The sequence below is a fragment of the Salmo salar genome, chromosome 03, assembly GCF_965601325.2.
Source record: "Salmo salar chromosome 03, fSalSal1, whole genome shotgun sequence".
Lineage (NCBI taxonomy): Eukaryota > Metazoa > Chordata > Actinopteri > Salmoniformes > Salmonidae > Salmo > Salmo salar.
In genome coordinates this window covers 8,359,059-8,371,935 of record NC_138293.1, presented here as the reverse complement: position 1 = coordinate 8,371,935, position 12,877 = coordinate 8,359,059, and the positions used below count along the sequence as shown (strand labels likewise).

General features: G+C 44.6%; 2 protein-coding genes across 2 annotated transcripts; both read left to right on the top strand.

Annotated features, from left to right (window-relative positions):
* The first annotated feature begins 1,198 nt into the window (after positions 1-1,198).
* Positions 1,199-7,001, top strand: LOC145877473 (E3 ubiquitin-protein ligase rnf213-alpha-like). Its single transcript, XM_082973049.1, has 11 exons — positions 1,199-1,273; positions 1,685-1,785; positions 1,917-2,096; positions 2,205-2,371; positions 2,536-2,638; positions 4,009-4,117; positions 4,263-4,470; positions 4,651-4,832; positions 5,043-5,165; positions 5,318-5,460; positions 6,845-7,001. Exons 1-11 carry the CDS (start codon positions 1,199-1,201, stop codon positions 6,999-7,001), a joined length of 1,548 nt encoding a protein of 515 aa, XP_082829175.1.
* Positions 7,002-7,096: 95 nt separating this feature from the next.
* On the top strand, positions 7,097-8,326 carry LOC145877481 (E3 ubiquitin-protein ligase rnf213-alpha-like). The gene is made up of 4 exons (XM_082973063.1): positions 7,097-7,184; positions 7,427-7,461; positions 7,556-7,659; positions 8,077-8,326. Exons 1-4 carry the CDS (start codon positions 7,109-7,111, stop codon positions 8,309-8,311), a joined length of 450 nt encoding a protein of 149 aa, XP_082829189.1. The 5' UTR covers positions 7,097-7,108; the 3' UTR covers positions 8,312-8,326.
* Positions 8,327-12,877: the final 4,551 nt, after the last annotated feature.

Genomic DNA, 12,877 nt, shown 5'->3' with positions numbered 1-12,877 from the left:
TCAAATAACCTTTACACAGCCTGGAGGTGTGTTGGTTCATTGTCATGTTGAAAAACAAAGGATAGTCCCACTAAGCACAAACCAGATGGGATGGCATATTGCTGCAGAATGCTATGGGAGCCATGCTGGTTAAGTGTGCCTTGAATTCTAAATAAATCACTGACAGTGTTACCATCAATGCACCCCCACACCTTCACACCTCCTCCTCCATGCTTCACGGTGGGAACCATACACCCGGAGATCATCTGTTCACCTACTCTGCGTCAAACAAAGACAAGGACAGATTTCCACCGGTCTAATGAACATTGCTCATGTTTCTTGATCCAAGAAAGTCTCTTCTTCTTGTTGGTGTCCTCTAGTCGTGGTTTCTTTGCAGCAATTCGACCATAAAGGCCTGATTCACGCAGTCTCCTCTGAACAGTTGATGTTGAGATGTGTCTCTTGAACTCTGTGAAGCATTTATTTGGGCTGCAATCTGAAGTGCCGCTAACTCTAATGAACGTATCCTCTGTAGCGAGGTAACTCTGGGTCTTCCTTTCCTGTGGCAGTCCTCACGAGAGCCAGTTTCATCATAGCGCTTGATGGTTTTTGCGACTGCACTTGAAGAAACCTTAATGTCTAAAACTAATGCTGGACTCTCGCTTCTCTTTGCTTCTTTGAGCTGTTCTTTCCATAATATGGACTTGGTCTTTTACCAAATAGCCCTATCTTCTGTATACCACCCCAACCTCGTCACAACACAACTGGTTGGCTCAAACGCGTTACGACAGAAAGAAATTCCACAAATTAACTTTGAACAAGGCACACCTGTTAATTGAAATGTATTCAAGGTGACTACCTCATGAAGCTGGTTGAGAGAATGCCAAGTGTGTGCGAAGCTGTCATCAAGGCAAAGGGTGGCTACTTTGAAGAATATCAAATATCAAATATATTTTGAATTAACACTTTTTTTGGTTACTACATGATTCCATATGTGTTATTTCATAGTTTTGATGTCTGTGTTTGTGTTTTGATACAATGTAGAACATAGTAAAACTTATATATAAATAAATAAAAGCTAAGTAATTGTTTGTCTGAATTAACTTTCTCCCAGATATGGTTAATTCTTCCAGAATAAGTAAAGATTTGTCCTTGTTTGTTTTGTGTTTTTAGTAATCATTGGAACCGTATCTGCATCATCTTTCTGTTTGTGGAACACATGCTGATAGGCTTTGAGTCTGAGGAGAGGGAGCTCAAGTCTCTGGTCCTTGATCACACTCGTACCATAGGCAAAGTGAGTTTATATCATATATTTTTGTTCTTTAAGTCAACATGCCACCAATTACATTTGTGCTTTGTTTATACTTCTACATAGTTTAAGTCTGATGGTTGCTAAACCTGAAATATGGGATGGAAATAAATGTAAATGTCAACCTGAGCTCTTGAACTATGTTAACGTATTGCAATTTTCTCATTGCATTGAACTTTGTGCGTAAAGGATAAATTCAGTATTTTACAAGTGAATGTTTAAACGGTTCCTAACCCTGGAACTTCAGCTAACTTTTGACACCACTAGCTAAAAACCAATGGGAGTAATGGGCGACAACTATGTCATTTAAAAAAAAAACATTCAACTGAAATCAACTCAATTGGTTGGATGTCATTTTAACTAATCTATGTGACTGCTAATTATCTCGTGTGGCAGATTCTGGCAAAAAACTCAGACGTAAAATCGGAGGAACCATTTGCGGCCATCATTACAGTACTGAAGACTTGCAAGCAAAAAGCAAGTGATCTGATTTGCAAGTAGGTCTATATGATATAATTTATTTAGTGTAAAAGTCTATTCATATTATATGTCTACATTATTCGCTGTGGTTGATAAGCTGTATACAGAATTTGATGTTTAATAACGGCAGCTATTTTTTTCTCTTTAGGTTTGGTTTCCAGTGCCGTGTGTGCATGGGGGAACCACAAGACCCCGTGGACCTGCCCTGCCACCACATGTTCTGTCTGACCTGTGTCAGAGGATGTCTCAACACAGGCCAAATGTACTGCCCCACGTGCAAACACGAACTCCCAGATGACTTCGAGGTCAAAGTGACTGAGGACATAAGGTGGGTGTGTTTTACCCTTTTTTTTAAATCTGGATAACCAATGATAAAGGACATGTCTTTCCCTGTTAACCGTCTTATCTGTCTAATCTGTCTACTATGGTTTTGCAGAGCTTGCATCACACTAAACGCTCAGTTCAGGCAGAGTTGCAATGCGTTTTTCATAGACCTGGTCACTACTGTGTGCTTCAAGGACAACATCCCCCCATCAAAAGGTGTCATCCTGCACCTGTTGTCCTTCCTCATGGTTGAGACAGAACCCATCCCACTCATCAGAGGTACCCTCAACACACACACACACACTAGCCAAAATTATAGAGTTTAGATTCCATTTGTTCCTGTATTCTTTTTGACATTTTAAGCATTAAACAGACCAGAGGGAAGATTGTGGCTCAGTAAAATGTTTTTATCTGTGTTCTGATATGTATTATATTTGTACCAGCACAAAGTCAGATACACACCAAAGATTTCTCACCATTTGATGAGTCTATGGACAAGAATCCTGTGGTGCGATCAGTGATACTCAAGCTTCTGCTCAAGTACACGTGAGTGAACCAGGAAATAAATGTTGTTTATACACTATATATACAAAAGTATGTGGACACCCCTTCAAATGAGTGGATTCAGCTATTTCAGCCACACCCGTTGCTGACAGGTGTATAAAATCGAGCACACAGCAATGCGATCTCCATAGACAAACATTGGCAGTAGAATGGCCTTACTGAAGAGCTCTGTGACTTTCAACATGGCACCGTCATAGGATGCCACCTTTCCAGAAAGTCAGTTCGTAAAATGTTTGCCTTGCTGGACCTGCCCCGGTCAACTGTAAGTGCTGTTATTGTGAAGTGGAAACGTCTAGGAGCAACAATGGCTCAGCTGCGAAGTGGTAGGCCACAAAAGCTCACAGAACGGGACCATTGAGTGCTGAAGCGCGTACTGCGTAAAAACTGTCTGTCCTTTTTTGCAACACTCACTACCGAGTTCCAAACTGCCTCTGGAAGCAACGTCAGCACAAGGACTGTTTGTCGGGAGCTTCATGAAATGGGTTTCCATGGCCGAGCAGCCGTACACAAGCCTAAGATCACCATGCGCAATGCCAAGCGTCGGCTGGAGTGGTGTAAAGCTCGCCGCCATTGGACTCTGGAGCAGTGGAAACGTGTTCTCTGGAGTGATGATTCACGCTTCACCATCTGGCAGTCTGACGGACGAATCTGTGTTTGGCAGATGCCAGGAGAATGCTACCTGCCCCAATGTTTAGTGCCAACTGTAAAGTTTGGTGGAAGCGGAATAATGGTCTGGGGCTGTTTTTCATGGTTCGGGCTCGGCCCCTTAGTTCCAGTGAAGGGAAATCGTAACGCTACAGCATACAATGACATTATAGACGATTCTGTGCTTCCAACTTTGTGGCAACAGTTTGGGGAAGGCCCTTTCCTGTTTCAGCATGACAATGCCCCCCGTGCACAAAGCGAGGTCCATACAGAAATGGTTTGTCAAGATCGGTGTGGAAGAACTTGATTGGCCTACACAGAGACCTGACCTCAACCCCATCGAACACCTTTGGGATGAATGTGAATGCCAACTGCAAGCCAGGCCTAATCGCCCAACATTAGTACCCAATCTCACTAATGCTCTTGTGGCTGAATGGAAGCAAGTTTCGCAGCAATGTTCCAACATCTAGTGGAAAGCCTTCCCAGAAGAGTGGAGGCTGTTATAGCAGCAAGGGGGGGGGGGACCAACTCCATATTAATGCCCATGATTTTGGAATGAGATGTTTGACGAGCTGGTGTCCACATACTTTTCGTCATGTAGTGTATCACTGCAATGCTGCTGTAACCAGCAACGCAATTCAGTTGGTTTCAGATGTTATCAAACATTTGACTGAAAATTAACTCTCTTTTTGTTGTTGTGTTTTTAGCTTTGATGATGTCAAAGAATATCTGCAGCAGTATTTGACATTGATAGAAGAGAGCAACATTCTAGAGGATAAAAATGAACTTTATGCGCTCTACATCAACTGCCTTGAGGTAGGATCTGACAGGATTTCACCCTAAATCAATGGAGTGCTATCACTATTCTATTTGTAAAAGAGGTCTTCTAACCTCAACGGGACTTTATGGATAAATAAAGGTTAAATAAATAGAATAGATGTTTATAACTGTTTTTCTGCAGGACTCCATGTTCGACAGAAAGCCACATGAATGCCAGAAGCCTGCAGATCAGCAGGCCTACCTGCAGAATGAGACTGAGTTCTTGCGTCACTTCCTGGACTTTGTCACTACGTCGGCTGAGACCGTCACAATAGAGTACCTGCAACAGATCGCGAGGGTCCGTCTATGCCTGGACATGGCTGCACACCTGCTCCATAGCATACAGTCTGGTAAAAACACTCAGTCAATATGGCGTCATGAATTCTGATCCTTGTTGCTTTAAAAATTGTGCTTGTTGGTGTAAATGAATTATAGTTGTTTTTTTATACGGAATGTTTTATAAAGAATGCTTGCAATCACTTTGACTGACTGATCCAAGATCTGTCCTCGGTTCCTCACATTGTGTGCAGGGGAATGTGAAAATCCTCAGGATGTTGTCGAGGAGTTCCTGTGTAAGGAGAGTAAGAACGACTGGTACCGGGTTTACCTGATCCGCAACGTCAGCAGCCAGCACGGTGTAGAGTATGTCCAGAGAATGCTGAACGATACAGAGAAGTACAGGTGGCTTTTTCCTGAAGAGTTGCAGCAGCAGGTACATCACAGGGTTTCATGAAACGTTTCATACTCCATTTGTTTTAAACTGTTGAAATTACCCATCGGCCCTGTTTCCTGTTCTCTATTGTTTACAAACATGTTTCTAAAGAGGACCTGAGCGGGTTAGATACAATGATGTGTATTTCCTAGCTAGTACTGTGAAGGACGATGTTCTAGATATCAGGGTCTTCCATCGTCTTGTATGCAGAATGAAGATGTTGGCCAGATGGACCAGTATCTCGTCTATGGAGACGACTACCAGGATATCCGCGAGGCTGTTGCCAAAGCAGTACTAGAGGACAGTGTGCAGGAGATTGAGGATACCTGTCAGGTATTAGTTTAACTCCACTAAACTCAATACCACTGTATGTAATGTGTGTGTGTGTGTGTGTGTGTATTAGTTTTATTAAAACTATTTCTAACCTAAGAGTTTATGGATGTTTGGTGAATTTGTCCTCATCTTTGTGTGTTGTTTTGTTGTAGAGATGTACTGCACCTGCAAGGAGGCGGACCTTGTATGTCCTGCTGTCTCTTTTCAGAGAAGTCACCAGTCTGTACCGAGCAGCCAACACAGGCCTCTACCCCACCCCTAAGGTAGTAATACAGGCCTCTACCCCGCCCCTAAGGTAGGAATACAGGCCTCTACCCCGCCCCTAAGGTAGGAACACAGGCCTATACCCCACCCCTAAGGTAGGAATACAGGCCTCTACCCCGCCCATAAGGTAGTAATACAGGCCTCTACCCCGCCCCTAAGGTAGGAAGACAGGCCCCTACCCCACCCCTAAGATAGGAAGACAGGCCTCTACCCCTAAGGTAGGAAGACAGGCCTCTACCCCTAAGTTAGGAAGACAGGCCCCTACCCCACCCCTAAGTTAGGAAGACAGGCCTCTACCCCCATTCTAAGGTAGGAACACAGGCCTCTACCCCGCCCCTAAGGTAGGAAGACAGGCCTCCACCCCTAAGGTAGGAAGACAGGCCTCCACCCCTAAGGTAGGAACACAGGCCTCTACCCCACCCCTAAGGTAGGAATACAGGCCTCTACCCCACCCCTAAGGTAGGAACACAGGCCTCCACCCCACCCCTAAGGTAGGAAGACAGGCCTCCACCCCTAAGGTAGGAAGACAGGCCTCCACCCCACCCCTAAGGTAGGAACACAGGCCTCCACCCCACCCCTAAGGTAGGAAGACAGGCCTCTACCCCACCCCTAAGGTAGGAAGACAGGCCTCCACCCCGCCCCTAAGATAGGAAGACAGGCCTCCACCCCACCCCTAAGGTAGGAAGACAGGTCTCCACCCCACCCCTAAGGTAGGAAGACAGGCCTCCACCCCGCCCCTAAGGTAGGAAGACAGGCCTCCACCCCGCCCCTAAGGTAGGAAGACAGGCCTCCACCCCACCCCTAAGGTAGGAAGACAGGCCTCCACCCCACCCCTAAGGTAGGAAGACCGGCCTCTACCCCGCCCCTAAGGTAGGAACACAGGCCTCCACCCCGCCCCTAAGGTAGGAAGACCGGCCTCTACCCCGCCCCTAAGGTAGGAATACAGGCCTCCACCCCGCCCCTAATGTAGGAACACAGGCCTCTACCCCTTCCCCTAAGGTAGGAAGACAGGCCCCTACCCCGCCCCTAAGGTAGGAAGACAGGCCCCTACCCCACCTCTAAGGTAGGAAGACAGGCCTCCACCCCACCCCTAAGGTAGGAAGACAGGCCTCCACCCCACCCCTAAGCTATACACGTTAGACCATCTCCTTCAACTCCACATCAGAGGGAAAACTGTTAGCCCACAACTAACGATAGAGTTGGCAAACTATTCAGATTTTTATGTTATAATAGTTATACTTTGAATTATATTGACTTTTTGTTGACTTCAGAAAATCCCAATTACATTTATCCAAAATGTCTGACTTTGTTTTATTCCTCCAGCAATGCAAAGCACTTGAGGACTTCATCGAGGGATCAAGGTACCTAAATTGCAGGGAAGTGAGGGACTTTGCCAAATAATTGGTTCACAACAGGATGGGAGGACTGAGTGTCCTGGCAGACCGGTCCAGTGTGGAGCACACCCTTATAGAGCTGGTTGTCCACATGTCTGCTGTGCTGCTCACTGGGACAGAAGGGCTGCTCACACCTCTTCAGCAGCTTGGCCTGTCTCCCAACAATATGCTGGTATGATTCTCATCAGCACCTGTCAATATCTTACATTGACTTTCTCCTTGTTGACTGTGAGAGTTGCCTTTATCTGCTTATGTCTATCCCAACAGAGTGCCTTTCTACCCACAATGCCTGAGGACATGCTGGCTGTCGCTCAAAGGCTTATAACACAGAGTGAAGTGGATTATGGACTCTCCTGGTACTGTAAGTACAGACATTTTGAATCCTAACCTGATAAATGCATGTACTATAACTTGAACTTTGAGTAAATCATCCGAGTTACACCTCTGTGAAATTGTATTTGTTAACATCGTGCTACAGGAAGCATATAGACAGTATAGACATATAAATTAATTGTTATTTTCAGATTCAACTAATACAATTTTGGGTTAAAAACAATGACATTTCTGTAATAATAAGCTCAGTTTTGACTCAAATCTCAACAGCTTGTCCGAATGGTCACCCCTGTGTTGTGGATAAGGTAAGCAAAGTTCTTCATGTAAAATTGCGTTAGTTTCATATTTTATGTTCATTAGCTAAGCAAACAGCCAAATGATTTACTCACTCTATTGCAGTGTGGTCAACCCACCCATAAGGCACAATGTCTAGAGTGTAGGGTGGAGATTGGAGGGGAGAACCATGTTCCCTTGACTGGTTTCCAGAAGATGGAGCTACAGCAGTAAGTCAGCTCTCTAAGGGCCCAACATTGATATTACTGCCAAAGCATCAGAGTAGGAGTGCTGATGTAAGATCAGTTTGGCCTTTAAAATAATACTAAAGTATATGGACAGGAGGGACCTGATCCTAGACCAGCACTCCCACCACTCTTAGAAAAAGGGTTCTTCATCTATCCCCATAGGATAAGTCTTTGAAGAACCCTTTATGGTTCCAGGTAGAACCCTTTTGGTTCCATGTACAACTCTTTCCACAGAGGGTTCTACATGGAACCCCAAAGGGTCCAACCTGAAACCAAAAAGGGTTCCTACGAAGACAAGAACCCTTTTGGAACCCTTTTTTTCTTAGAGTGTTTTCTGATCCGTTTTATACATGGCTCCGGATCTCATGTCATGACCAATAACTGAACGTGTCCTCTTAGGGGAGATCTCACAAGGACTGGCCACATCCTGGGAGACCCTCAGAGGAGGGACAACCCAGACACCCTGGACACCAAAAACATGTCCCTCACCCCCTTCATCCTGGTCAGACTGCTCACCCACCTGGCCATGCTGAGAGGGGCCTCAGAGCAGCCACAGGTAGGCCATCTTGTCTGCCAAAGGCTGCCAACTCTTTCTGGCTTTATGGGTCCGGTGTGTGAAAGAACAGTGCCTTAATTAAGTAGGGAGTCCACCCACACTGCCAAGAGGGATTGCTTTGGTGATGAAGTTCCACTTCCTTGTATTATAAAATACATTTTACCAATAGAAATATGATAATTCATGTTATTAATTGTTCAGTGGGTTCTTTCTTGAACATATCATCAACATTAAAGTCAGATTTCATAACATTATAAATCTGATTCATAAGCATTGAGCTCTATTGACAGAGGTGCAGGTTTCTAGTAACAATTTTTGAGGATTTTATATTTTGGTGTTATTCACCTTCAAAGTTATTTCTGCGGGTCGCTAAAAGCAAAATTTGCATGACGAGCTAAATTTAAATGTAAAAGGCTTTGTATATAAAAAGCTTGGTATACAGTGGGGGAAAAAGTATTTGATCCCCTGCTGATTTTGTACGTTTGCCCACTGACAAAGAAAGGATCAGTCTATAATTTTAATGGTAGGTTTATTTGAACAGTGAGAGACAGAATAACAAAAAAATACCCAGAAAAACGCATGTAAAAAACGTTATAAATTGATTTGCATTTTAATGAGGGAAATAAGTATTCGACCCCCTCTCAATCAGAAAGATTTCCTGCTCCCAGGTGTCTTTTATACAGGTAACGAGCTGAGATTAGGAGCTCACTCTTAAAGGGAGTGCTCCTAACCGCAGCTTGTTACCTGTAAAAAAGACACCTGTCCACAGAAGCAATCAATCAGATTCCAAACTCTCCACCATGGCCAAGACCAAAGAGCTCTCCAAGGATGTCAGGGACAAGATTGTAGACCTACACAAGGCTGGAATGGGCTATAAGACCATCGCCAAGCAACTTGGTGAGAGGGTGTCAGCATTTGGTGCGATTATTCTCAAATGGAAGAAACACAAAAGAACTGTCAATATCCCTTGGCCTGGGGCTCCATGCAAGATCTCACCTCGTGGAGTTGCAATGATCATGAGAACGGTGAGGAATCAGCCCAGAACTACACGGGAGGATCTTGTCAATGATCTCAAGGCAGCTGGGACCATAGTCACCAAGAAAACAATTGGTAACACACTACGCCGTGAAGGACTGAAATCCTGCAGCGCCCGCAAGGTCCCCCTGCTCAAGAATACATATACATGCCCGTCTGAAGTTTGCCAATGAACATCTGAATGACTCAGAGGACAACTGGTGAAAGTGTTGTGGTCAGATGAGACCAAAATGGAGCTCTTTGACATCAACTCAACTCGCTGTGTTTGGAGGAGAAGGAATGCTGCCTATGACCCCAAGAACACCATCTCCACTGTCAAACATGGAGGTGGAAACATTATGCTTTGGGGGTGTTTTTCATCTAAGGGGACAGGACAACTTCACCGCATCAAAGGGACGATGGACGGGGCCATGTACCGTCAAATCTTGGGTGAGAACCTCCTTCCCTCAGCCAGGGCATTGAAAATGGGTCGTGGCTGGGTATTCCAGCATGACAATGACCCAAAACACACGGCCAAGGCAACAAAGGAGTGGCTCAAGAAGAAGCACATTAAGGTCCTGGAGTGGCCAAGGGAGTCTCCAGATCTTAATCCCATAGAAAATCTGTGGAGGGAGCTGAAGGTTCGAGTTGCCAAATGTCAGCCTCGAAACCTTAATGACTTGGCGAAGATCTGCAAAGAGGAGTGGGACAAAATCCCTCCTGAGATGTGTGCAAACCTGGTGGCCAACTACAAAAAACGTCTGCCCTCTGTGATTGCCAAGAAGTGTTTTGCCACCAAGTACTAAGTCATGTTTTGCAGAGGGGTCAAATACTTATTTCCCTCATTAAAATGCAAATCATTTTATAACATTTTTGACATGCGTTTTTCTGGATTATTTTGTTGTTATTCTGTCTCTCACTGTTCAAATAAACCTACTATTAAAATTATAAAATGATCATTTCTTTGTAAGTGAGCAAACGTACAAAATCAGCAGGGGATCATATACTTTTTCCCCCCACTGTACTACTCATCTGTCATCAGATTCAACTGAGACACCTCAGGCTCCAATCTATCGGTATCTTCCACTCTTGGGCAGCCTCCGTCAGGTTTAAAGGCACACACAAAGAAGTTCTTCTGGCTACATGGTTTATCATTCCATTTGCCGGTTTTTGAGAAGATGAATAGAGATGGAGATATTAAATGAAAGAAATGATTAGTATTCTTAGAATATGTCATGATATGTCATCAACAAAAATAAAATGAAACATTTTCTTTCCTCTCATCCCCACAACACCACCTGGAATAAAAAAAAAGGTCCCAGAATATTCTAGAAGAAGTGCCAGTACTCAAGCAGTAGAAATGTAGGGGTTTCACCAGCACAATTCAAACCACAGCCAGTTATCCCTCCCCTCTCTTGCTTATTGAGCCAGTTCATCTCCATGCAACGTCCATCACCGGATGGTTGCTTGGGTTCCTGAATCCAGGCAGAGAAATCCATATTAGACCCATCGGCCCAGAGGAAGTTGCTAGCCTGTGAGAGAGAGAGAGCAGGACATATAACTGACCAAAACATAGGGGCAAGCGAGGGGGTATAACTGGTTTTGCCCACCTGCTTTTGCTGGCCAATTTGAACAGTGAACACTACTTGTTTTGAGATTCATTTTAGTCAATTAATACAGTTGCATTCTTTCCCCATACATTTTTGTCATTTAGCAGACGCTCTTATCCAGAGCGACTTACGGTAGTGAATGCATACATTTCATACATTTTATTTCTTTTTTTTCTTTGTACTGGTCCCCTGTGGGAATCGAACCCACAACCCTGGCGTTGCAAACACCATGCTCTACCAACTGAGCCACATGGGACTATACACACACTATTGATATACAGTGAGTGCACATATCATTAGGACCACCTGCTCTTTCCGTGACATCAACTGACCAGGGGAATCCAGGTTAAAGCTATGATCTCTTGTTGATGTCACTTGTTGAATCCACTTTAATCCATATAGATGAAGGAAGGGAGACAGGTAAAAGAAGGATTTTTAAGCCTTGAGACAAATGAGACATGGATTGTGTATGTGTGCCATTCAGTGGGTGAATGGACAAGACAACTGATTTAAGGGCCTTTGAACGGGGTATGGTAGTAGGTGCCAGGCACACCTGTTTGTATCAAGAACTACAACTCTGCTGGGTTTTTCACACTCAACAGTCTCCCATGTGTATCAAGGATGGTCCACCAAGGACATCCAGCCAACTTGACACAACTGAATATTAGGAAATTGTTCCTGTTTGGTATACTCAGTGTAAATACTTATGGTAATATACTGATGGTAATATATACATGTAAACAGGAGTAATAGTGACCAGTAGCAGGATAAATAGATTAGAAATAGATAACATTCTAATGGTAATGGCAACCAATAATCAGTACACAGCAGCGTAATGGAGTAATGCATCAAATCAATAGTCGTTCTGTTACGTGAGTATTCATTTACCATTTGGGTGTGTTTGTCTCCCCCTGCTGGTTGTTTTAGATATGCCCAGTTAATGTTACCTTGACCTCTGTCATGTGACCTGGCTCATCAGGAAGTTAAGTTGTTTTAATTTAGAGCTCCTCACATTTATTGTTTCAGCCTCCTGAGGGAAAAGAGGCATTGCCGTGCCTTCTTCACGACTGTTCTGGTGTGAGAGGACCATGTTAAGTCCTCAGTGATGTGGATACCGAGGAACTTTCAGCTCTTGACCCTCTCCAAACCTCTGGTGTCCTGGAACTACACTGCCAGTTCTCTGACCTTCTTCCTGTAGGCTGTCTCATTGCCGTTGGTGACCAGGCCTACCATTGTTGTGTTGTCAGCAAACTTGATGGAGTTGGCGTCATGCGTGGCCACCAATGTTCCCTCAATTTTTTTCCGGCACTGAGCAAATTTCAGCTCTGCTGAGCACAAAATTGAATATTCAGTAACTTCCAGTGCACGTTTACTGTGAACACTGAGGCTGTATCTGCTTTAAGTTACAGCCAAGTAGGTTACTGTAGCTATTTGATCATAACTGTAATGTATACGCAGGGAGTCAGGAAACAAGTGCAGAAGGTGAGTTTAATAATAATAAACATGAATAATATACAAAACAGGAGAAGCGTACTGAATGTAACCAAAACCAATACTGCCTGATGAGTAATGCTACAGTGGGCTAGATAAAGGGTAAGTAATCAGGGTAGTGATGAAGTCCAGGTGAGACTAATGATGGGGCACAGGTGTGCATAATGATCGGTTACCAGGACCGGTGGTTAGTAAACCGGCGACATCAAGCGCCAAAGCGGGAGTAGACGTGACGATACCCCCCCCATTGACGCCCAGCTCCAGCTGAAGATTGACACCGGTCAGGGGGACAGCTCGAGGGTGAGGAGCGGGCCAGTGTGGATTGCGAAGTTGGAAATCTCAGATGACGTTGGGATCTAGAATGTCATCCATCGGAATCCAACACTGCTCCTCTGAACCTTACCCCTCCCAGTCCACCACATACTGAAGCCGACCCCCACAACATCCAAGAGGGATCTGACGGCATAGGCGGGGCTTCCCTCGATGTCCAGGGGAGGCCTCCGGAGGGGTGTCGTGGGGATGGCATCAG

Coding starts and splice junctions, on each gene's coding strand:
- LOC145877481 (XM_082973063.1), top strand. CDS start 7,109: ATGCCTGAGGACATGCTGGCTGTCGCTCAAAGGCTTATAACACAGAGT. Junction 7,185..7,426: donor TTATGGACTCTCCTGGTACT/GTAAGTACAGAC, acceptor AAATCTCAACAG/CTTGTCCGAATGGTCACCCC. Junction 7,660..8,076: donor CAGAAGATGGAGCTACAGCA/GTAAGTCAGCTC, acceptor GTGTCCTCTTAG/GGGAGATCTCACAAGGACTG.
- LOC145877473 (XM_082973049.1), top strand. CDS start 1,199: ATGCTGATAGGCTTTGAGTCTGAGGAGAGGGAGCTCAAGTCTCTGGTC. Junction 1,274..1,684: donor ACACTCGTACCATAGGCAAA/GTGAGTTTATAT, acceptor CTCGTGTGGCAG/ATTCTGGCAAAAAACTCAGA. Junction 5,461..6,844: donor GCCTCTACCCCGCCCCTAAG/GTAGGAATACAG, acceptor GGTTCACAACAG/GATGGGAGGACTGAGTGTCC.